At 42.0% G+C, this 24,201-nt stretch overlaps 2 protein-coding genes across 2 annotated transcripts; one reads left to right on the top strand and one right to left on the bottom strand.

Moving 5' to 3' along the window:
- Positions 1-1,408: 1,408 nt before the first annotated feature.
- Positions 1,409-5,573, bottom strand: sgf29 (SAGA complex associated factor 29). The gene is made up of 10 exons (XM_071466188.1): positions 5,431-5,573; positions 4,723-4,796; positions 4,514-4,589; positions 4,342-4,414; positions 4,044-4,108; positions 3,809-3,938; positions 3,548-3,694; positions 3,395-3,430; positions 2,717-2,879; positions 1,409-2,430 (listed from the first exon to the last, which is right to left on the bottom strand). Exons 2-10 carry the CDS (start codon positions 4,786-4,788, stop codon positions 2,314-2,316), a joined length of 873 nt encoding a protein of 290 aa, XP_071322289.1. The 5' UTR covers positions 4,789-4,796; positions 5,431-5,573; the 3' UTR covers positions 1,409-2,313.
- Positions 5,574-10,471: 4,898 nt separating this feature from the next.
- On the top strand, positions 10,472-12,443 carry nupr1b (nuclear protein 1b). The gene is made up of 3 exons (XM_071466124.1): positions 10,472-10,739; positions 10,821-10,956; positions 12,058-12,443. The coding sequence occupies exons 1-2, from the start codon at positions 10,643-10,645 to the stop codon at positions 10,946-10,948; spliced, it is 225 nt and encodes a 74-aa protein (XP_071322225.1). The 5' UTR covers positions 10,472-10,642; the 3' UTR covers positions 10,949-10,956; positions 12,058-12,443.
- Positions 12,444-24,201: the final 11,758 nt, after the last annotated feature.

The following is a 24,201-nucleotide window of genomic DNA, read 5'->3' as shown; positions in this document are numbered from 1 at the left end:
ACTGATCCCACTGAGACATCATGGGATCATTCACACTGAGGGTTGGAGGGTGTTGTTCTTCTACTGGCCACTAGATGCTACGACACGTTTGAAGACGGTGGGAAAAATGTCCGTCTCTCACTAGTACAAAATCAGTTATGTCCCAGTTCCATACAGTAAATACTAATCTTTATTTTTGCACTCAGTGTACAAGACGTGAACATACTAAACTGTTTCATATCAACAGGAAATGATTCAACACAAAAAGCTGCTGCCAATGAAACTTGACAAACAGGAAGCAAAATGTTTTTTCCATTTGTTTGATAATAATTTTTTGTTTTCCGTTCATTTGAAAATGTTCATTTTGTGTATTCCCCTGTGGGACGGGGGGGGGTTGTTTTGTCCTCACACTTTAGTTTGTCACTTTTCCAGTGTGAACACAACAGCATCAGGGTCACAGATACTATGTTTCCCCACGAGACGTTCAGGTCTCTGTGGTTAATCTTCTGAGTCTGGTGGTGATTTGACTAACACAGTCTTATTTAAAGGATGTTACACATTTTAAAATAATCTGTTCTGGGGTGTTTTTTTTTTTTAACGAATGTCTCCCACCTCAGCTCCAAACCACTTTTCTTCACATTTGGGTTCTCACTGATCATCACAGATAATTCACTGATCAACCAGCATGGATCCTGGAGCAGAACCTGCTCTATTCCTGAACAGTTGATGAACCTGTCCTGTGATTTGTTGTGTGGGTGTCTGCAGAAACAGACGCACTGAGCTGTGTGTCCCAACAAAGTTCAGTTTGCTACACGAACATGGTGATATTTGAACCAAATACATTTTCAAGTACTCTAAAAGGTACTTTTACTTTTACACAGTGCTATAATTCTATAATTTTATTTGTATGGCCCAAATCATCATAACTATTATCTCAAGGCATTTTACAGGGTCAGGTTGAGCAGCAGATAAAGATTCATATTAAAATGAAAAAATGTTCAACATAAAAGAAATGCATCCAGAGGCATGTGAGTGAGTTTTTAATTATTCAATTAATAATTTTCCTCTAACAAGCTCACTATATCATCACTGTAATGAAACCCAGGTCTGTGTCAGTGTTGTGTAATAGAGAATCTTTTAGATAAATAATGATTTAATCACTATATCCTCTCTGAAATATTATTTACTTTGGAGAAACGTGAAGAAAACGTGTTAATGAAAATCTTTTTTATCTGATTTTGTGCTCGTGTTGTGTTCACCCTCTGGTTCAGCTCAATTAACCAAAAACAAGAGATTCTGGAGCGGTGTGGGTGATGCAGAGGATGTTTGTGTGCAGTAATGCTTTGTTGTGTGACATTAAATCAAATCTAATCTTATACCCTGAGTGTGTTGTGCGTGTCCCAGGAGAATAACAGAGAGGAGACAGGAACAGTTTTCACTCTGCTCTTTAAGCTTTTGTTCCACACAACAATCATTAAAACTTAACATGTAAAAATAAACAATTCAGGCCCTGAAACTTATCAAGGCACAAAAAACCAAACTGATCCCACTGAGACATCATGGGATCATTCACACTGAGGGTTGGAGGGTGTTGTTCTTCTACTGGCCACTAGATGCTACGACACGTTTGAAGACGGTGGGAAAAATGTCCGTCTCTCACTAGTACAAAATCAGTTATGTCCCAGTTCCATACAGTAAATACTAATCTTTATTTTTGCACTCAGTGTACAAGACGTGAACATACTAAACTGTTTCATATCAACAGGAAATGATTCAACACAAAAAGCTGCTGCCAATGAAACTTGACAAACAGGAAGCAAAATGTTTTTTCCATTTGTTTGATAATAATTTTTTGTTTTCCGTTCATTTGAAAATGTTCATTTTGTGTATTCCCCTGTGGGACGGGGGGGGGTTGTTTTGTCCTCACACTTTTGTTTGTCACTTTTCCAGTGTGAACACAACAGCATCAGGGTCACAGATACTATGTTTCCCCACGAGACGTTCAGGTCTCTGTGGTTAATCTTCTGAGTCTGGTGGTGATTTGACTAACACAGTCTTATTTAAAGGATGTTACACATTTTAAAATAATCTGTTCTGGGGTGTTTTTTTTTTTTAACGAATGTCTCCCACCTCAGCTCCAAACCACTTTTCTTCACATTTGGGTTCTCACTGATCATCACAGATAATTCACTGATCAACCAGCATGGATCCTGGAGCAGAACCTGCTCTATTCCTGAACATGTGTTCATAAAAAAACTGAAATCAGAGCTGTTTCAAAATATAATCAGGCTCCATCACTGTCTTGTAAATCTGGTCTTTGTATCCAGGCGTCCATCACTTCTTCTTGTTCTCTTTGCAGGCGACCACGTATCGCTGCGCCACATTCAGAGGAGGGGAGTAACCGTCAGCGTACGATGTGTCCTCAAACAGCACCGAGTAGTCGTCCTGAGGCTGTGAACAGAGCAGTGTTACAGTGAGAGGCTGCAGCTGTGGAACCGTGGTGATGTGGGTCTGACATCAGGAGCCACGAATCATAATTTAACAACTCGTGCAGCTCCTCAGATAACGTGTACGTTCACTCATTTCCGCCTGAAGGGTATTTATTCATCTAAAACCATCAATGGCTGAATGCGAGAGCTGCATTTATAATTAATGGATCATTTATCAGACGGTGTCGCTCGACAGGGAAGCGGACAGTGAGCGGGTTCAGATGTCGGAGCTGTGAGCAGAATCTCACCCTGTGTGGTGGGGTGTGGATGAGGGCCCGGTAGAAGCAGGTGGTCTGAGGGTAGAGGGCCAGCACCAGCTGGTCCTTACTGAACAGGGCCTCGGGGTCCGTCTCTGGGTTGGCCTTCCACTGAGGCAGAGGGATGATCCGCCGTCTGCTCAGAGTGTGTCTCCTGATCACACAGACACACAGAGGGAGAAGAGTCCACAGGTGATTTCTACACTTTTCTTCTTGTCATTAAATCTCATGTAGAGACTGAAACGTCTCCCACCAACAGGTCCTGAGGTGGATCTGGTTCCTCTGAGCCACAGAGCTCCATGTATGATTGAGGAAATTATTTCTTAATAATAATTTAATAATAATTTGTTAGTCAGTGAGCCTTGGACTTGAAACACAGGCCAGCTGTTTCCAGTCTTAATGCTGAGCTGCTTAAACTCCTGTGGACACACATCAGCTGTATAAAAACATAATGAACGAAAATGTCCTGAAACAAAGCTGCAATAACAAGTAATATGTTTTAGGTATTAGAACAAATACTGAACATTAATAAAGCCTTAAAAACGATGAATATCTGCTTGTAACTACATTAACAGTGTGTTATTAGCTGTTATTACATGTTTATACACTGAGGTAGGAAAGAGGAGGAGAAAACAACATGAAGACAGTGACTGTTTGTGATAAACTCACTCTTTGCCTTCTTCATCAATGTCGTCCACTTCATATCTGAGGAAGAGGAGAAGAGTCACATCTGTTTCAGAACGTGTTCACCCCAGCTGTGATTTCACATCATCGTGTGTGTGTGTGTGTGTGTGTGTGTGTGTGTGTGTGCGGCGCTCTCACTTGTTGGTGGAGTGGTTGTAGCTGACCACCTCAGCCAGGATCCACTGCTCGTCTCCATCCACAGCTTTCACCCTCGCCGCCACTTTGTCGCCCTGTTTGGCCACGTAGTCGCTGCTGGCCGGCGTCGCCCCGCACAAAGGGGGGGGGCTGCGGGTGGTCAACACAAGTTATGTTAACATTTACGATTTTAGTTAGTGTGACCATGTGACCGTCCGTCAGAGCAGAGGTTTGTCCTTTAGAGAGTAGACGAGGAGCAGCTACCTCTCCCCCGGCTTCCCGATCCACAGAGGGAGCGTCATGGCCGACTGCTGGAGCAGCGTCATCAGGACCCCGCGCCTCATCGTCTTCCTGGGAGGGTCACTGTCACTGTAAACTCCTGCCATCTTAGCAGCTGCAAATAAAATTAGACATTTCATAAATTAAAAAAACACAAAGTCACAGATGTTGGAGAGCAGAGGTTTTATAGGGAGTTTCTCAGTGTGATGTGTTTTCATACCGATCCTCCTCTCCTCCAACAGAGACTTGATTTCTGCTATTTTATCGAGAGCATGACGCAGGATGCTGCAGACGGGAACAAGACAAAGGGATTTTCTGTGAATGCTCAGCAGCATTTGGACGTGTTGTAAAAACCCAACCCAACTACAAACAACAGAGACCAGAGGAGTGACCTGAACAACAGTGTCTTATTTCAGTAAAACTTTACATGAACCAGGTTATTCTCTCAAACCTTCCTCTGGTCACAGTTATGTGTCAGTGCAGCAGTGACATCAGAAAGTGATTGTGCACCCACTCACCTACACTCTGCCTCGGCATCTGCTTTGGCCGTGGTGTACAGTCCCCTCAGCTTGGTGCGGTAGTATGGAGAGGCTGAGGAGACAACACGTGTGAACTGGGAGTCATGTCTGTAGCAGCAACTAATACATAGTTAGAGAGTTAGAATACAGTGTCAACAGTGCAGTGACTGACTCTTGTTTTCTGTCTGCATCCTCTCATGTGTTTTCTGAATGTTGAGCAGATTGTGTTCGCTGCGCGATCTCTCCTCCTGAAAAGAGCAGATCCGGTTTAGTATCTATGTTAAACTTGACATCACGACACCCACCCTAGTCTGCGACAAAGGTGTGGGAAGATTCCCCATCATCGCTGTGTAGAGTTAATAACTAGTGCCTCCGTCTTACCTGGGTCTGTTTGATGAGCTGATGGAGCTCTGTGAGCAGCTCTGCAATCTTGGTATCAGCTGACATGACCGCTCCTGACATCCAGACAAGAGTCTTGTTACAACAGCGTTCATACATACAAAAACTCGTACATACAAAATCTCGTTAGAAAATCTGTCAATTTAAAGGCAGGGGGCACTGATGACATGACTGGGAACAATCAGCAACAGCACAAATAAAATTATGATTTTACCATAGTATTAAAACTGTGCATCTAAAGATAACCGAATTAATAAGGGGAACTTAAGCAGTTTAAATCAATGCCCCTCCAGGTTGTTAGGCTTCCTTAAAGACAGATCGTGTCTGAATTGACAGATTTCTGAATGGAGATCGGTGTAAACTTCCCTGATTGAGATAAAGAGGTTCATATTGATGCTACAGCGGCTTCTGTGATATTTTGAGTGAAAAAATTCGTAACCTTGTTTTATAAGTTTGGTTTAAAAGCTAATTTTTTTGCGGATGATGGAAATAAACAAGGTTTGATTGCGTTATAGCTTCTGAAGTGCTAGTTAACCGGGTTAGCAACTGGTTTGTCTCGCTAATGTTAGCCGGGTTGTTGGCTAATCTGTGAGATTTGTGCTCATGCAACAAAAACATTAACATTACAGCTCAGCTCGATTCATTGAGTCCTCTTTATTCTCCCCTGATTCAGTCTGTGAGGCTTCTTACCGCGACTGTTTCTCTGTTTGTTTGTTGTCGGCCTGTGAAACACTCGGATCAGCTTCTTCTTCGTTGGTGTTTTCAGGAGTCGATAAACCGGCCTCAATGTTCACAGCGCCTCCTGCTGCAGGAGCCGCGCCACTTCCGGATGAAGCACCAGTTAGAAAGGGTTTATAGGCTGTAATTAATGGATTTATTAATGATTAATAAATCACTAAAGATTTATAGATCAATTCTGTTCTGTTCTATTTGTACAGCGCCAAATCATTACAAACATTATCTCAAGGTACTTTACAGAGGTCAAGACCCCACAACATTATACAGAGGAACAGTTCCTACAATGAACAAGCACTTAGATTAGTTATTGTGTTGCCAGGTTGTGGAAAATCCTCCTGCAGACGAGGATATCTGGATCAAACTCCATTTATAAGTTGATTATTAAAAACACAGCTGCAGACTTATTATGTTTGCACCATTTATTAACTCAGACATAGAGTCTGAGATGTTGATGAAAAGACATTTTGAAGTGAAGAGGTTTCTGTTCTGTTGGTTGAATAAAGACTCTGTTGCATCAGTGTGTTCTGCGTAAATCTGATGTTCTTGTAACAACATGTCTGTGTGCGTCTTCACAGTGTGTGTTGTTTTGGCTCGTGCTGCAGGGCCCGTGCCACATGTCAGGCTGTGCAGTCGGCCTGTGAAGTAATGATTAACATCTGCTGTGGTGTGATGGTCCCGCCAGAAACACACCAGGGTTTATAAAAATACATGTTTGTGGATCAATTATTTATTTCTGCATAGATAGATAGATAGATAGATAGATAGATAGATAGATAGATAGATAGATACATAGATAGATAGATACTTTATTTATCCTCAAGGGGAAAGTCAAATATCCAGCAGCTCATTATAGAGACAAACATTCCTTCAGTCATAACCACAAAAAAGACTTAATAGATAGAGTAATTAAATATGATTACTGTTCTAGGCTGAAATGCACATGGTGTATGTGTGTGTGTGTGTGTGTGTGTGTGTGTGTATGTGTGTGTGTGTGTGTGTGTGTGAGGTGAGATAAAGTGTGTTTACATGGAGCTGCAGGTAGTTAATGTTCACCAGTACAAACAGTGATATCAGGCCATAAAGCTGACAACATCTTATCTGTAACCTGGTTTTCAGTGCAGAAACAGAGACTGTGTGTGTGTGTGTGTGTGTGTGTGTGTGTGTGTGTGTGTGTGTGTGTGTGTGTGTGTGTGTGTGTGCATGCCAAGCTCCTGCTCACACAGAAGTGAGGACAGACTGTAACAGTTCAGACAGGTCGGCTCATATTTCTGCAAATATTTACTTTGCTGAGTCTCATGAGCAGCTGAGAGGAAAACAAGACTTTACAGAGACTCATGTGACGGAGCTGCTCTCAACAAAGATCCTGAAATCAGAGCAACAACAGCTCCTGCTGTGTTTTCATGGGAGGCAGAGATAAGCAGGGAGGGGGGTGGTTATGGACAGACTGAGGCCTGTGTTTATATCAGTCACAGCCTGATTCTCTCTCTCAGCAGCACGTCCTCTTCACACGTCTGTCTGCGAGCAAACAGTCGTGTCGCGCTCACGAGGAGGCTGCCGCCGCTTTCTCCAGGCCTGAGGAGGAGTCTCTGCAGGAGGAGGGAAGTCACAGCTGCTGGTTTCCACAGAGACGGAAACACAGTTGAAAAACAGATGCTGCATGTTCACACCCTGCAGGACGCGGGGACACCGGACATGATGCGTCAATGATACACACATGATCACATGATCACATGATGAAACATAAACAAAACTCAAGTCATGATTCAATGACAAAAATAACAACCGGGTTCAACCAGGGTATTAGAAACACCAGGGTGACCCCCCCCCCCAACACACACACACCTTTTACTCCCTCTTATCATATACTCTTATATTTTTATTCCTCCTTTCCTCAGCTGATCTGAGAGCAGTAGAATAAACTCTTCTTTTGTTCTGAAAAACCACTTTCACTTAAGATCATATTACTTTCTTGTACTGGAGCTTTCAGCCGTATCACATGGTCCTCTTCAGCCAGTTAGGTTTGCTCCGTTGCCATGGAAATGTAGATGTTGAAACTTTCCATGACCCTGAGCATCGCCTCTCATCTAAGCTGACCGTTCACTCTTCCCCTTAGAAACAGCTGCTGACAAAACAATCTCAACTCTGCTTAAAAACGCTTCGTCTGCTGATGAGGACCCTGTGCTGCGGTCGAAAGCTCCAGCACGAGAGAGCGAGAGGAGCTCGATGGGAGTTTGTTTTTGTTGCTGTTTCTAAGGGGAAGGATCCCAGTCAGACTCTCCTGGCTCACTGTAGCATCTGAAGAGCATTTTTCCCTCAGATGATGGAGGGAGGGAGGCCTGTAATTACAGCTGCTGACGTGAGGATGAGTGGAGTTTAAATTCAGAGCGTGATGTGGTTTTTCCCTCCGCTGTGTTTGTGCTCAGAGCTGCACCAGGCTCAGCTCTGAGGCAGAGACGGTCACTTCACCGACTGTCAGGAAGTGTTTGATGCACGAGGAAGGACGAAGGTGTTGTGATCCTGATTTCTGAGCTCTGATGACTCGGACTTGGTCTTGAAGCTGGAGACTCAGACTCAGACTTGTGCTTGTGGCTCTTGTGTCAAACACAGCGAATAAACTCAGTTTAAACAGGGACAACTGTGTTATTGTGTTTATTTTTATGTCAGTTCTGTGTCATCATCTGGAGCTCGACTCTGACTCAGCCATGATGACTCAGACTCGGACTCTGACTCAGGTCATGTGGACTCAGACTCCAGGTTTAGTGACTCAGCTTCAACGCTGCCTTTAGAAAGACTCTGATTTCTTTTACATGTACCTGCTACATGTTCAAATACACACGTGATGTAAAATACTTCAGAAAATGACCATTAGAATAAGTTGGGCTGGAGACATCTGACATCCTCACTTCACTTATACATTTTATTTCACTTTTGGATGATGAAAGTTTGACTCAGGCTAAAACGTACAAACAGAAACAGGTTGTTAAGATGTTTGAATAAAGTCTTTCATTCGGTGACAAATATAGAACTCAGTTTGAACAGTTCACAGAAATGAGTTATTATCAGTATAAAGCTGAGGAGGGGTTTGGGCTGGAGGAGGCTGGGGAGCGGGACAGGCAGCAGAGCGGTGGACCAGGCCCGGGTGGCTGGAGGCAGCAGGGCAGGTGGTGTACGTGGGGCAGTAGAGGCCTGTAGACAGCGGCAGAGCGCTGGCGAGGCAGGTTTACTCGAGGGCAGACAGGTGAACAGAAGTTAGTCAGGATCCAGAACACATCAAGGAGTTACCCAAAAGGTGAACGGACGACCTGGCGGGGAGCGGGGGGAGGAGCCGGGGTAAATATGGGTTATCAGGCACAGGAGGGGGAACACAGTGGAGTGAGGGGACGGCAGAGCAGGACCCCAACAAAGAGCGGTGAGCCCCAGGGCTCCGCTCTCGGGCCTCTGTTGTTCCTCATTCATGATTTCCCTAACGTGTAGTTTCTCCCATTTTGTTTGCAGATGACACAACTTTGTTTTTTCAGTGGAAAAAAAGACATATTGTAAAAAACCTCAAATCAAAGATTGAAATCATCAAAGATTTCACTTGAGAATAATAATGTGCCTCAAGGTCGAGCAGCTAAAATCCTAATCGACAAGAACCTGATCTGGAGGAAACACATTGTTTATTGTGGTTCTGTCGTCACGAAAAAGCTTCATTAACATTTTTTCTTTTGTTAAAAAAAGGTGAGATCACTTTTATTTAAACAATGATTCCTGTTTATGGTTATATGAAGAATTTATTCTGCTTTATTTCATTAAAATCCGACAGCGAGGGGCTGTACATTACTTGGGTGGAAATTATTTCTTTCTTTTAACAAACCAAACAACCTCTCTCCACTTTTCCTCCAGATAAGTTCAGTTCAAAGTTTGTTCAGCAGGGAAACATCAGACGGTGTTTAACAGCGATTAGACGACCGACGGGAGATTTCAGCAGCCACGCTGTGGGCTGGTCTGTGCAGACTGAGGTCATGTGGACTCTGAATCAGGTCAGGGCTGTGTGAAGACTGCAGCTGCTGATAAACAAAGAAAACACAGGTTACTCTGCTGCAGAAATGAAGGTCAGACCCCACGGTGGAAATGTGAAGAGTCAAATGTAGGACTTCAAACGCAGGAACCGGGTCCATATATAGTTTAGAGAGTAATATATCATTTGGAAACCAGCACAAAGCTGGATCATAAAAGTGAAACACTCAGTCGCATCGTGTCATTTATCAGGGCTGGACTGTAACTGAGGTCATGTGTTTTTTTTGTGGAACCTGGAGGAAGTTTACATTCCTCGATTCAAACCTGACACATGGTGGATATTTTATAAACCAAGTCCAGTACTTTTAATCTCATTATAATTAAATTTGATTCGTTTTTCTTGAACTGTTTCCCTGAGAGCTTTGAAACACGAACAGACCTTCAAGTTGGGAAATGAACTAGTAAAACTGAACAATTGATAAATAAAATATGACAAATCCAAATAATGTAAAACAAATTAAAGACATTATTCTTGGTGTTTGGTCCAGAGGGGTGAGCTGACCGCAGTCTGTCTTAGCTCCTGGCTGTGGCCCTGTTGATGAATTGAAAAAAAGGTTGATCAGTTCTCACATCACAAAAAACTTGATTTAAAAACCATTTCAGACTAAAATGACTGATATGAATGTGTGTGTTGGATTGTTTGTGTGTAATTGTGCTCCAGTTCCATGATTAAAAGTGTGTTACAGTGAGCGTGAAGAGCTCAAGGTCTAATGATGGTGGAAAGCATCTGGTTCCTCTGCTTTTAGGGGACAAGAGGTTCAGTGAACTGACCACAAACCATCAGATTCATGCAGCTTTCCTGTGTTTTTCACTTTGAGCTGAAACTGATGCAACATCTGCAGCAGAAACAGGACACCTGAGGGGGGCGTGTCTGCTGAGGGCGGGGGGAGGAGCTTAGTCCCTGTTATAAAAGCACGGAGGGACGTCTGGAGGAGCATCCTGTTGTTTTTCTGCTCTGAGGACAGAAGAGAAGAAGAAGAAGAAGAAGAAGAAGAAGAAGAAGAAGAAGAAGAAGAAGAAGAAGAAGTAGTAGTGTTTCTGCTTTTTCACTGTTGTTACTGTTTCTGAAGTTTACTGACAAACTTTCCTTCTTGGAGAAACAAACATGAGTCACGTCGACGTGAAAAACATGAAGCCCACCAGTTTTGAAGACGAGTACTACGACGAATATGAATATTACAACTTAACCGACAAATATGCAGGTGAGGTGACTTTTCCGCACAGGTAACTTTCCTCTGGATGTGGGTGACAGGTGTTTATCTTTGTGGTTTATTTTTGTACAGAGGGCTCAGCCCGTAAAGGCAGGTCAAAGAAGGAGGCCAGTGAGAACACCAACAGACCCAACCCCGCCGGACATGAGCGCAAGATTGTGGAAAAACTCCAGAACAGCGAGAAGAAAGCCAAAGAGTGAACACTGAGGTAAGACTGACTCTGTGCAGAAGTCAGTGTCAACCCTTCGTTCATGTCTGATCAAACCTATGCCGAATTTAAGACACACTGTCATGTTTGTTGTTGATAAAGTTGCTGAATCGTTTTGCATGCTCTGGGATCTCAGACACAAGCAGACACTTTAAATCGGAAAAAATGTGTATGATGTCTGGTATATGGAGCTTTTGAAGGTATGCAAACAGGCGGGTAAGTGTTTGAAAGACTTGGTGGTTGTTTTTTTTTTTTTTTTTTTTTTTTTTTTTAGAGATGAGACAAACAAGCTGGAGGTTAAAAAAAACCTTTTTCTGAAAGTGTCCCTCGGTTACACAAGGGGGCGCTCCTGGACAGGTTGGATCCAAAAAGCAAATTTCGTACTGAAGAGGGTGTTAACTCTTTGGATGTTCTTATAATCCTGCGCCAAATTTAAGAATGGTCTTTATATTTGATTGGTAAAAGTTGCTGGATTATTTCATTTGCCCTGTTCCCCCATGAATGAATAAACACTTTAAAATGGCAGTTTTCTGAATGACATTTGGCACGAGGAACCATTGAGTGTTGGGACAAATTGTAGATAAGTTTAAACCAGACTGTATATAAGGTTTCAGTATACTTGTGACATGTTAAGGGTCTATTCTTGAATATGGCAAACATTCAGCTTACCAAGTTTCCTTTCAAAACCTTTTCCTTCTTTGTAAATTGTCCTCTGTGGGCTGTGGACGGTTGCTGCCCACATATGACTCAAAGCTGATTTTTGTACTGAAGGAAGTGTTAACTGTTTGTTCACCATGTGCAGAATTTACAAGAGATTGTTTAATTTGTGATTTTTAAAGTTGTAGGATCATTTTACCTGCACTATACTTCCATCAATCAATAGATGCTCTTAATTAGCAAATTTATCAATGACATCTGGCATTAGGAACTGATTGTGTCAAATAGTGTGCGTCATGTTTTTGTTGTGTAAAACAGTGATGTGTGTGTGTGTGTGTGTGTGTGTGTGTGTGTGTGTGTGTGTGTGTGTGTGTGTGTGTGTGTGTGTTTTTTTTTTTTCCTGCCAAAGCACAACCACAGTCTGATCTTATTTCTCTGACACAGGGCAACTCGGACGGCTCATCCCGGACACCGACCATGGCCTCCTTGGCGACAGACAGAACGAGACGTGCAGACGGCAGGGGCGTCTTTGAGCTCCGATGGGCGAGGTTCTACCTGGGCGTGAAGAGGAGCCCGCAGATCCAGATGTTCTAGCTGCTGCTCCTCCAGTGAGGGGGATCTTCATCTTCGTCATCCCCTCTCTGACAGGCAGCGGACTGTGGCTCCTCAGCCTGTAGGTGTTGTAAGGCACTCACCTGTGGTGGGGTGCACCTGGTTCGGATCATGATGGTGCACTGTGATGGTGGTGGTGTGATTTCTCTGTGTTGAAAAGTTTCAATGGATTTTAAAAAAAAGTATTTTTACAATTAAAAACTTTTTAAGTGACTTGACTTTGTTTCTCTTGTCTCTCTTGGTATTTTATTATCTCACAGTGACTGAGTTCAAAGGTCACACTAAATACAAGTGCATCTTGATTTCAGTCGGCCTGGATGTTGGTTTGGTATAAATGTAAATGTGACCATGACCCTGAGCATCAAAAGCACATTTTTGATCAGATAATTCCTGATTTCAAATACATTTTGTCAATTTATCATTTAGGCAAAACTAATGAACAGCTGCTTGTGTTCAACACTGATATAATAATAATAATAATAATAATAATAATCTTAATTTATATAACACTTTTCAAACAGCAGTTACAAAGTGCAACACAATTAGTGATTAAAATGCACACAACTCAACAATAAAACACTGTAGTAAATAAGGCTGAAGATACAATGTTGAAGTTATTCAAATTCCTTTCATATTCAGTTTAGAGCTGAATTATTTACTAATATTTATTAATTTAATAATACTTTTTTTTTTTTTTTTTTTTAAAGACAAGTACAAAGAAAGTTAAGTGTGAGTAATATTGAACTGAGAAAATGAGGCTCAGATCCTCTCTTCTGATTGGCTCACTGACCTGTTGTTACTAGAGCTCCAGAGAGAAGCCTGAGAGAGGAGATGTAAAACTACACTGATGGTTTTTGGTTCTTAAAACTACAAATATATCTTCTGATGGAGATCAAGTCAAAGTCAAAGTCAAAGTCAGCTTTATTTTCAATTATGCTACACATACAGGACATACAGCACAATTGAAATTTCAGTCCTCTCGGACCCACGGTGCAGATAGGAAAAAAAGTATATAAAGATATAAATATAAAATATAAAATATAGATGTAATGTAATCAACACTTTAAATAAAACACTGGAGAAGTGTAAAATATGGGATCTTTAATTCCTTCAGTGTTTGAGTCACAGATCAGTGATTAAAAGCTGCAGAGACTTTGTCCCTGAAGGTTAAAACACAAACCTCTGACTGGTTCCTCATCAGCCTGTAAAACTCAGACCTGCAGGGTGTGAAGTCTGGATCCACCAGCAGGTGGCAGCGACTGTCCAACAGCCACAGACTTATGTGGGGGGGGGGTCTTTAACACAATGAAATAAGCATTAGAAGGTTAGTGTGCAGTGAGTTTGCAGCACTCCCTCAGCGCCCCCCCCCCCCCCCCCCCCCCCGGTGTAATGAAAGAGCTTGTTTATTTTACCTTGGGCTGTTTGCTGTGTCGTCAGCGCGGTCACACTCTGCACAGTGTTTTCATACAGAAACTTTTGGTTTGCAGTTTTAGAAATGAGGTTATGCAACAGTCTGTAGTTATGTAACACAGACAGACTCAGACTGCAGAGCTGAACCTGAGGATGCAAATCAGAGGGGGAGACGCTGATTAAAGGGTGAGTTCACCAAATATTGACGGCCTTTATTCAGCTCCAGCTGCCTGGGTTTGTCACTCGTCTGTCTCCATCTGTCTCTGCCTGTTTCCTGTCTCCATACTTTCATGCTGTCACAGTTACGACAGAAAACACCAGAAAACCCACTGAGTGTGTCGGTGTGTAACATTTTAATTGCACCTTTTGAAATAAACGCAGCTCGTTTGGTTATTAAAAGTCAAACATTTTACATTTCACACTTTCCCATCAGTTACAGGCTGGAGATCAGTTTCACATCATTCACTAGTCTTTCACAACATATGGTGAAATCACAGCTGGATTAACCTCCTACAGGGCCCTGAGGAAAGAAAATCCTGTTGGGCCCCCAGTGGCCCCCAGTTCTCAAAGAAAATAACTGTCAGATCAGATAATGAAGATAATTGTTCTTAAAATAAAGGTTAGCAAATTCTTTAGAGGAAAACAAAAAGAGAAAAAGGAGTTAAGAGAAGACGATGTACAAAACAAGGAGAACTCATAAAGTAAAAGTTAATAAATCAATGTTCCACTGCCATGTTTCTACTGTTTAAACTGTTTCCTGGTTCAGGTCCAGGAAAGATCCTGGTCTGGTTTAAAACAGAAAAAAGTTCACAGTGACTTCAAACTTTCAAACTTTGAAATCAATCCTATACATGACAAGGAGCCAAAATACAGGAGCTCACACTGTGAGAACCCTGATCTGGGTTCAGCTCTTGTTAAAAGCTTCGCTTCATTGTACTCCACACTGTAAGAGTCCGTCTGACTCTCACAATGTTCCTTGGTTATAAAAAGCAGGACTGACGTGGTGATTTCACACAGAGCCAAAGTTAAAGTTATACCTCAGGAACAGTTTCCTGACTCACTGACTGTGTGCTGCCTGTAAAACCTGCTTCTCAACCAGTGTTTATTCTATCAGCAGCCTCCCAGCAGACAGCCGCTGGATTCAAACCAACCTCCCACCTTGTGGAGGCTTTTGTCTGCGTCCTGGTGAACATCTGCGTCTACGACAGCCCTTCATCGTCCTTTCACCAGGACAATGAGTTGGAGCACTGTGAGGAGCTCATCCCTCATGTTAGTGCTGTTGGACTGAGGCTGAGTGGATATTTACTAATGGTCCGTTTAAGCCGGAGACACACTGGATGTGTTGCGGCTGCGGAACGTCTCATCTATTTTTATCATGAGTGATGCTAACGTCTCGCAGGAAAAACAGAAAAAACCTGTGGACATCGTACCAGCAATATTACACAAAACTGCCTCCTTCCACTATATGAATCTGAACAGGACACAGACATAAAAGAATATAAACATGTATTTTTACAGTCTGATGTTGGAAAGTATCCGACCATCTGACGAGCACAGAGCCGACAGGAACCATCAGGCAGGCGAAACTTTGTCTTCATTGTTTTTCAATTCACTGGGGTGTTTACTAAGTCTACAGATAAATGAGCCTAATCTCAGTAAATCTGATCTGCAGGATGCAACACTATCAGCGTGTCCCTGTTCAGGACGCAGCGTCACAGCGGCGGCCCAACCTCTCCCAAGATTCATCTCGCGCCGGAAATGAAAATAATAATATGGCAGCAAACAGCACAGACAGAGAGCCGGAGGGTGACACCGTTAAATGTTGGTATTGTGTTTCAAGTTTTTGTGAAAAAACTTACATGTTGTCAAGGTGACAGGAGCTGCACTTTGCAACGCAACGGTAAGGGCGGGCGAAGCTGGTGATGGTTCAGCTGTTGTTTATTAAACAGCGATGATGTGATGATGATGAAGAAAACTCCGCTGACACCGTCTTGCTTGTATATAAAGAGGTTTATTACAAAGAAGTCCAGCATCAAATCAAGCACCATGGATTGCCTGAGAGAGGAGTTGAAGCCAATATGAATCTCCTCTGAATAACAGCTCTAACTACCCGTCTTCATGAACCTAAGACAACGTATATGATCCATACCATAAAAGGCCTCATTCAGAGAGACAGTCATCTCCAAAAACCCCTAGACCTAAGACCAAAAAAGGCCACATTTTCCTAAACAGAGAACCCATCTCCCAGTGCATCCTCTGACCTGGAGCTCCTATCTAAACACACCAAACCCATAAAGTTACATATCCTATAGAACTTCAGATACTACACAGCCTTCACGGTCTATGACGGCTACGAAGGGCCACACCTTCGTAGACCGCGTCCTCTGAGGGATGTGGCCCCTGAACTGGGACACAGCTTAAATAAAGGTTCAGTCAGATTATGTTTCATTTTGAGAGATATCAGCTTTCTCAGATCAATATTTCATTGATCAAACTGTAAACAGCGATAAAATCAAACCATTAAACCTTAAAACATCTGAGATCAAATTAAAACATCAGTCTTGTCTCTCTGAGGACAGTTCGTCTGATATGACCTCCAGTCCTCTGGAGAATCAGCCTGTTGGAGTTATTGACACATTTTCAGAAGTGATCTCTGAGCTCATGACAGCAGCTGACTGCGATCATCAGTCTATTTCTGTGTAATCCTGACTTACTGTTTGGCTCTGGGTGTTTGGCAGAGTGCTGTACGGGTGCTGTTGAGTAAATCTGCAGCTTCTCGACAAACAGGAAGCAGAGTGGTTCGAATCCCCCGTGCACCTGCGGCGTGAGCGCGGCAGCCAGCAGGATCTGGCTCCACCGTGGAAACAGGGATCAGGAATATTTAAAGAGACGATCCAACACGCCAACCTCAAGACGGCGTTACATAACTAGCTTCATCATATAACATCCAACTCAGTGTGTCTGTACCAATGTCTCACACACACACACACACACACACACACACACACACACAGCATCACCTCCTCCCCCATCACCCCCCCCTCTGCAGAGGAGACACCAGTGCTTTTAGAAACTCCCCTGGTTGCCTAGCAACTAGTCCTCAGGACTGCCTAAAGAGACCTCAGATTTGTCTGTTATGAGGATGTAATATGATATGCTGTAAGTGTGTGTGTGTGTGTGTGTGTGTGTGGTTCTCTGATGGTATGTCTCTTATGTACGGTGTCTCGTAGCAGACACACTTCATGCTGAGATGAAGGAGAAGGTAAAGTTGCAGTGCTGAAGCTGATGTTTGTGTTGTTGTTGTGTTGTTGTTGTGGCTGGAAACTCTCCACAGTGTGTTACTGACAAACACTGACCAGGTTTGTACTGGTGACGTCAGGATTCGTCCAGTACACCCAGTGGGTTCAGGCCTCCTCTCTCACACTTTAAATTAAGGTTTGATTGATGCTTTGGATGAATTTTGTGAACATACATCACATATTTCTTTTGGCTGTTTGCCTCTGATTGTTGTGATAATTAATTTTTACGATTATTTTAATTGTTTTTTCTTTCTTCTTTGAGAAAATCTAATTGTAGACGTCATTTATTTATTTATTCATTTGTTTTTGGCGGAATGTCTCTATAAACCCATTTGGGTTTTTTAATCTCACCAGCATATGTTAAACTAAACTAATTACTTATTGGACAGTTTTGCATCTCACAGTTTCTGTCCTGTGCCAATGCAGGAAGTAAAATCACTGCTGAAAAATGAATAATGAATCCTTTCACACTGCGACAGAGCTGTGATGAAGGTTTGGTTAGATTCAGGCAGAAATATGTTTGGTTTAAAGTTAGAATCTGTAACTTCTTCACATTGAATGTCTAAAAACAACCAGACCTGTGATCTGTATGTTGTTGAGTTGTGTTCTTACATTATCACAAATGTTTCTGTCAATTCTGTGATTTTAATCATGGCCACAGTCCGTCTCATTGGTCGCCTGTCAATGATGTCATATCCTCTATGCTCGAGAATCAGTGTTGTGTTTGTCTGACAGAAGCTCAAACTGACTTTTATCCAGTTTGAAGTCACATTTTTTTTAAACTTTAGCGAAGATGTGAGTGTGTAAACAGAACCACAACAGAGTTTAATCTACAGAGAACCTGCCGGTGGAAACATGAACCTTTATCTCATCAGTGTCTGTTGTACAAAGATGGAGGAGACCAGGAGATGAGACGCCGTACAGACACATCGGAGTTCTCACAAGTTTCACCTCAATCGTCACTGAGCTGTGTTCTGCTGCTAATCTGTCCTCCATGTTTGTTGGTGGATGTTTACAGGTGAGAGCAGACAGGTAAACATTACAGCGTCTGTCACAAAGCAGCATGAAGACAAAGAAATATAACACAACGGAGCAGGAGGAGTCGTCTACACATCTTAACCACGTCTGTGTGAAGGGGCACAGAGATGACGGACGCTGCTGTGTTTACGCTGTTGAGTTAAAATCATCTGATGATCAGTGGTTTGTTGTGTACGAGTCGACAGAGAAGATAAAGCTGCTGTATTAAAACATCCTGCTGCCGCTGACCTCATCTGATACTGTTTATTAAAGTCAACATGGAGGTGTGTGTGTGTGTGTGCGTGTGTGTGTGTGTGTGTCCATGCAGTGTGATCTACAGGGGTTAGAGCTGCTTCACACAGACCGGGAGGTCTGATATTAAAGTGACCTCCGATCCATATTGCAGGGCCACACACACACACACACACACACACACACACACACACACACAGTTTGGAGTTGTTGGTTCTGTGTGCTGCAGATTTTCAAAGCCCATTTCCCTAAATGAAATAAATGAGGCTCAACGCACGTTAATTTAAGAAAAAACACAAACACACGAAACACAATTTAAGAAAACATATGCAAATTGAAAAAAAAACACAAACCTAAGGAAACATTTTACAACACAGGTGCACAACATGAGAAAACACAACCGAAATGAAGAGCTGCTACACACAGTTCCCTGTGTAGTTGTGTGTTTTTCTAAATGCTGCGTCTTTGTTGTCCAATTGGTTGATCTGTTTTCTCAGTGTGTTTTGTGTATTTATTTGTGTTTTTTTCAATTGCAATGCCTCTTTAATGTTCCTCATCAGCAGTGAGGTCGTCTGATCTAACTATGAGAGAGAGAGAGAGAGAGAGAGAGAGAGAGCGAGAGAGAGAGCGAGAGAGAGAGAGAGAGAGAGAGAGAGAGAGAGTGCTTCTCTGTCTCCTCATTCTGCAGGAATCTGACTCTGGAGCTGCAGGATCCAGATCTGATGCTACAACACTTATTATTATTATTATTATTATTATTATTATTAATATTATTAATATTATTAACCAGTGCTGCTATCATTGCTACCTATATGTATTTACTATTATTATTTTCACTAAGCACTCAGCAAATTAACAATCAACAGTATATACAACTGCTCCTGTAGAAAAACTAGTTCAAACTACTTTGTAAATTGACAGCGTACAAGCCTTATTTGTGTTACAACATTTCTAAGTTTTAAATTCATTTTTTAACTGTATTTTTAACTTCACCACCTGAAAAATGTCAGGTGGCGCAACCAAATTTATATCCTTTCCTTCTATTTATTCTAAGTGAAATGTTTGGCAAGTATACCTGAGTGTGTCTACAGTGGCTAACACATTGTTACTTTGTGGTTGAGTTTTTTGTTAACTATAATTTAAGATTCTTGCATTTCAGTGGCCAGGTATTTCATATTTTTAATATCCAATTTTACATTTAAATACAGAAAAACTTGTATATAAATATACAAATGAATCTATTTAATACAATAGCTATATACCTCATAGTTTACAACCATTTGTTCATTTTAACCTATCATTTATTGGTTTCAATAAATATTTTACCTGGTCGCACCACCTGACGATTCAGTTGTGTCACCTGACTTTTGCAGCTAATTTCAAATTAAACTAGCTTCTACTTAGACACCTGTTTAACCTTTAGCCTTTGCTAGCAAGTTCATACATATAGTTTTTTAATAAAATGGAGAGTTTTATAATAAAATAACATTTTCCTAGTTTTACCTTGGTTGTACCACCTGACATGAATTGTGCACCAGCCCAACTATGAGTTGAAAGTAGTTATTTTTATCAATATTGGAGAGAGCTCTACAAACCTTTTCACTCATCAATAAAGATCACCTGGGGTCCTCTGGCTGATGGAATATCCTGTTTGATGTTACAAAAATACACAAATTCCCGGACAAAAGTTTTTGAATTATCTTTAAAACTATTAATATTTGTGAATTTAGTTTATTTGAAAGGTCTCAAACATGAAATCATGCCACAGTATTTATTATGAATTTATTATTATTAAAATATCATATTTAACACTTTTCTCAGGCTGTTCATGAACTCGGACGGTTGCACCACTGGAGATTTTGGTGGTTTGAGAGGCCAAAATATAAAATATATACATTATTATAATGTACTGAAAACATGGTCAAACTAGAGCAGTTCTATAGAATAAAATGATGCATGTCATGAATTAATTAAAATTATTTTAAAAGAAAGTAATGCACTCGGACACAAACATATGCACGTCCTGTCAATGACCCATAAACATGTCTGCCACTTTAAACAGGCGCAGGTTGTTTGCATTGCACATAGTGAGAATGTGGAGTTCACAGCACAAACTGTAAGGTTGGATTTTACCATATGTGGTTGGTTGATTAAGAAGCATGTCATTTTTCCTGCATTCTGATTGGCTGGGAGGCGGGACCTGACGAGGTGCGGGGGGAGGGCGAGAAAAAGGGAGGGAGCGGCGGGATTAGCTAAACTTCCTGCCTGGGGAAGGAGTGAGGGAAGAAAAGACGGAGAACTGCAGTAAAAAAGGTTTAAAGTGTGGTTTGCCAGTTAATGCACATTAGAGCACAAGTGAAAATGTGTACGAGCACTGTAAGAAGTTCAGTGATAGACGCAGTAGCTGACGTTGTGTTATTATTAGCCTCTCCAGCTAACTAGCTAAGTCAGTTGCCCTGCCCACCACGGTCAGCCGTCAGCCCGCCTCCAACCAAGTGGCAACCCACCGTGACGTCACCCGTGGTTTGTGAACCGCCGTTTTGAAGCCTCGAGTTTGCAATTTGGCCGCCGCCATCTTGATTTTTTGAAACCAGAAGAAACCATATTTGGAGAAGAGGGTGGAGCTGAGGAGGAGCGGGGGGTGGGGCTGACCTGAGAGCCCAGGTCACTGTGCCCGCCCACCTGAACTGTCGTCCTGACAACGGCATCAATCTTTCGGCTACGCAGCGCTGCTGAATCTGAAGTCATTTTCCATAAGTCGAGGTAAACTTTATTACGCAGTGTTCAAGTACTTTTAATAGTTAATAGTTAAAAGGGACTGCTCTTGATTGACAAGCCAAAATGTGTCAATCATATGTTAGCCACGCCCCAACGCATACCCTACTTTATCGTCTATTTTAAATTAAATGGGACTATAATTTTAAAAATGAACATCATGTTGTATTGAAGAAGACTAGGAACTAGTGATTGAGACCATAAACTTGTTATGAAAACGTTTACTGGGGTCGTAAACCAAGTGAGAAGTAGGGTCATTTCCTCATAGGCTTCCATACAATCTGACTTCTTTTTGCAGCCAGTGGTGTCGCCCCCTGAGGTCAGTAGATAGAATGCAGGTTTAAGGCACTTCCGCATTGGCTTCATTTCCCGGAGCCGGCGTTGACGTCCATTTTTATATACAGTCTATGCCTCCAACACTGGGACTGTGTGACTTACCTGCAGCTATTGTGAGTACTGAACATTTATATTTGCTGAGAGTGAAACAACTTCTACGTCGTTTGGCCGCCACTTATTCGAACATCAATCAGGCCTAAAGCGGAGTTTACTTGTTTAATTTTCTTTCATTTTGTCACCAGCCTGTGTGTAACACGGCCTCCAATTTAAAGGCTACATTAAAGTTAAACACCACAGCTTAAAGGTACTTAAATTGGTTCATTAAAGGTTAAAATACAGAAACAAAACAAAGTTTAAAGGGAAATAAGTGCAATTTGTTTGTGTAAATGTGAAGTAAATTTTAACAGGAAGTTCAGTAGGCTGTATTTGCTGGGTTACTGATAAAAACAGCAATTATTTCATTTTGTGTAAACCTTTTTTTTTGTCTTCTGTTTTTTAAAACTTATTTTTTCTAATTTATGAAATTATTATTTCCCTTTGAATATAATAAATCATGACCTAGTTCTGGGGAATATAGTATAATTGGTTGTGATTCCTTTTAAATATTGATAACCTTGTGAAGCCATGGGAATAAAGGAGAAGATAGCTATTGGTAATTAGTGTTAGAGCACACTCTAAAAAAAAACAGAAATAAGGGCTTAACTAAATGAAATTGGGAATTAAGTTTACAGACACAGGGTGCTAACTATAGAATAGGCTTCAGAAGTGCTACATGTAGTTTCAATTAACGACACAAAAATAGTAAAAAAAAAGTTATTTAACCACTTGAATAAAACGTTTCAAACATGAGACCACAGCTTCTCTGCAGCTTAAACACCAGAGGCTGGTCTATTATTATTATTATTATTATTATTATTATTACGTGAGCAAAATGCAAGTTCAAAACCACTATAAACAAGGCATCTTTCTATTTTTTCATGTTAGGCAAGGTTAAAATATGCACATAACTAAAATGCATTCCTGTCTGGTCTTATTTGCAGTATATCCGATTGTGCATGCAGGCCAGGGAGTGTCCGCACCTCACCCTGGTCCACAGCAGCACCGTCGAAGCCATGTTTGACAAGGAGATGTCCACCATCGGAGCTGTGGTCAGCTGCAAGTCCTCCAACCCACCTTTACTGCTACCTCCCAAGAGAAGGGTTCCCACACACACACACACACACACACACACACACACACACTCTGATAACCAGTGATGTGTGTATAATCGTGATAATAATGATGATCACAACAATAGAGAATCCTTCAGTTATACAATGAGACAGTCACTTCACTACAGGTTTTCACATTAAAAGAGAAGCAGCATAAACAGCTGCTACTCTGACTCCATGTGTTGTCACACAGCAGGGAGACGTCGCACACTTCACACAACACTTTCATTTTCTTGGGCTAAATTATAAAATGTACATCACGGGACACCGCAGACTCCATGAAAACACGATTAAAGCCAAACAGAGGGATACAGACGAACGGCAGCCATCAGCATATTTGGGCCTACGTACTCTCTCTCTCTCTCTCTCACACTAACTGAATCACACAGTCGTTTGTTGTTCCCATTTACATACGGCTGCAAAAATCATAAATCTGTTCCTGAATACATAACTGAGGCCTGAAAGAGGGATTGGAAAAAGATTTACAAGTGAGAAAGAAATCTAATAAGACTGTTACTGGTGTTGTACACTGGTGTTTAACTGGGATTTGTTACCCTATCTGGACAGACTATTAAAAACATCCATCTGCATCTGGAAATCAATGAGGCCGATATAAGCGTGGAGCAGATCCGACTGAGTCTGTCTCAGCTCTGCGATAAACACCAGTCGAACATGATCAGCGCTCTCTGCAGAGGCTGAATGAGTTTACCTCAACTCCTGCACTTTATAAAACAACTCTTCTTGAAGCCTTATGATGCAGCCTTGAGCACCTGTGATCCTCAGTGTTACCTGACAACTGTTTTATGTTTGAATTAACTGGAGGAGGGAGTGTTTTTTTTATTCTCCTGTTCAGGGCTCTGGTACAAGTTGCTCCAAACAAACACAGATGCTTCTCTGTGTTGAAGTAAATCTCCTAAGTGCAACACACACAGCATCACATTGTTAGATGCAGAACACACTGTGAGAGCCGTATACACAGAAGCAGCAGTCATGGTCTGTCCCACCTGGATTACTTCCTGTTTTATTTTGAAGTTGTGTTTATCATTTTGTCCCCTCCCTCCCTCCCCCTCTGTGTTTTCCTGCCTTTGTGACTAGCTGGGTCCCAATTCAAGGGCCGCATCCTTCAGAGGACGTGGTGTACAAAGGTGTGGCCCTTCGTAACTATTGTCGACCATGACGGCTGAACCGAAACGAGGCGGTCTGGCCTACGGGGGATTTTCGCTTTGCGTCACCAGCTGTGCCCGCCCCTACTGCTGCGTTGCCAAGTGCAGCTCTTGTTGCCTAGCAAGACTTGAGGTTTTAAGGCCCCTGGTTTGAACAGTTGTACTGTTTGCTGCTGGACTGAGCTGAAACACAATACTCGGATCTAAAAGTATAATCTGTGATCCCTCAGATTATACTCTGTCAGGGCCTTCGTTGTCCAGGAAAAGAAGGACACATCTGAAGGAGCCTCTGAAACGGGGCAGTTTAGTCGCGTTGCTGTGACCCAGTCGGTCTTCACGTGAAGCCTCTGAGGGATGAAAGCCTGAACGGAGACACAGCTGTCGGCCTCGCTCTGAGTAGTTTCACCTCTTCCTCACTGTCTTCTCCTCTCTACACTATTTAGGTCCAGTCCCAACGTCCCCCCGAGCCCTAAGTCCTGAATGTTGTGCACAATTGTGGGTTTGGGACTTACA

This window comes from Trachinotus anak, unplaced genomic scaffold (genome assembly GCF_046630095.1).
Source record: "Trachinotus anak isolate AG129_WGS33_773 ecotype Australia unplaced genomic scaffold, CSIRO_AGI_Tana_v1 ptg000003l, whole genome shotgun sequence".
Taxonomy (NCBI): Eukaryota; Metazoa; Chordata; class Actinopteri; order Carangiformes; family Carangidae; genus Trachinotus; species Trachinotus anak.
This window is presented reverse-complemented; position numbering and strand designations above follow the sequence as displayed.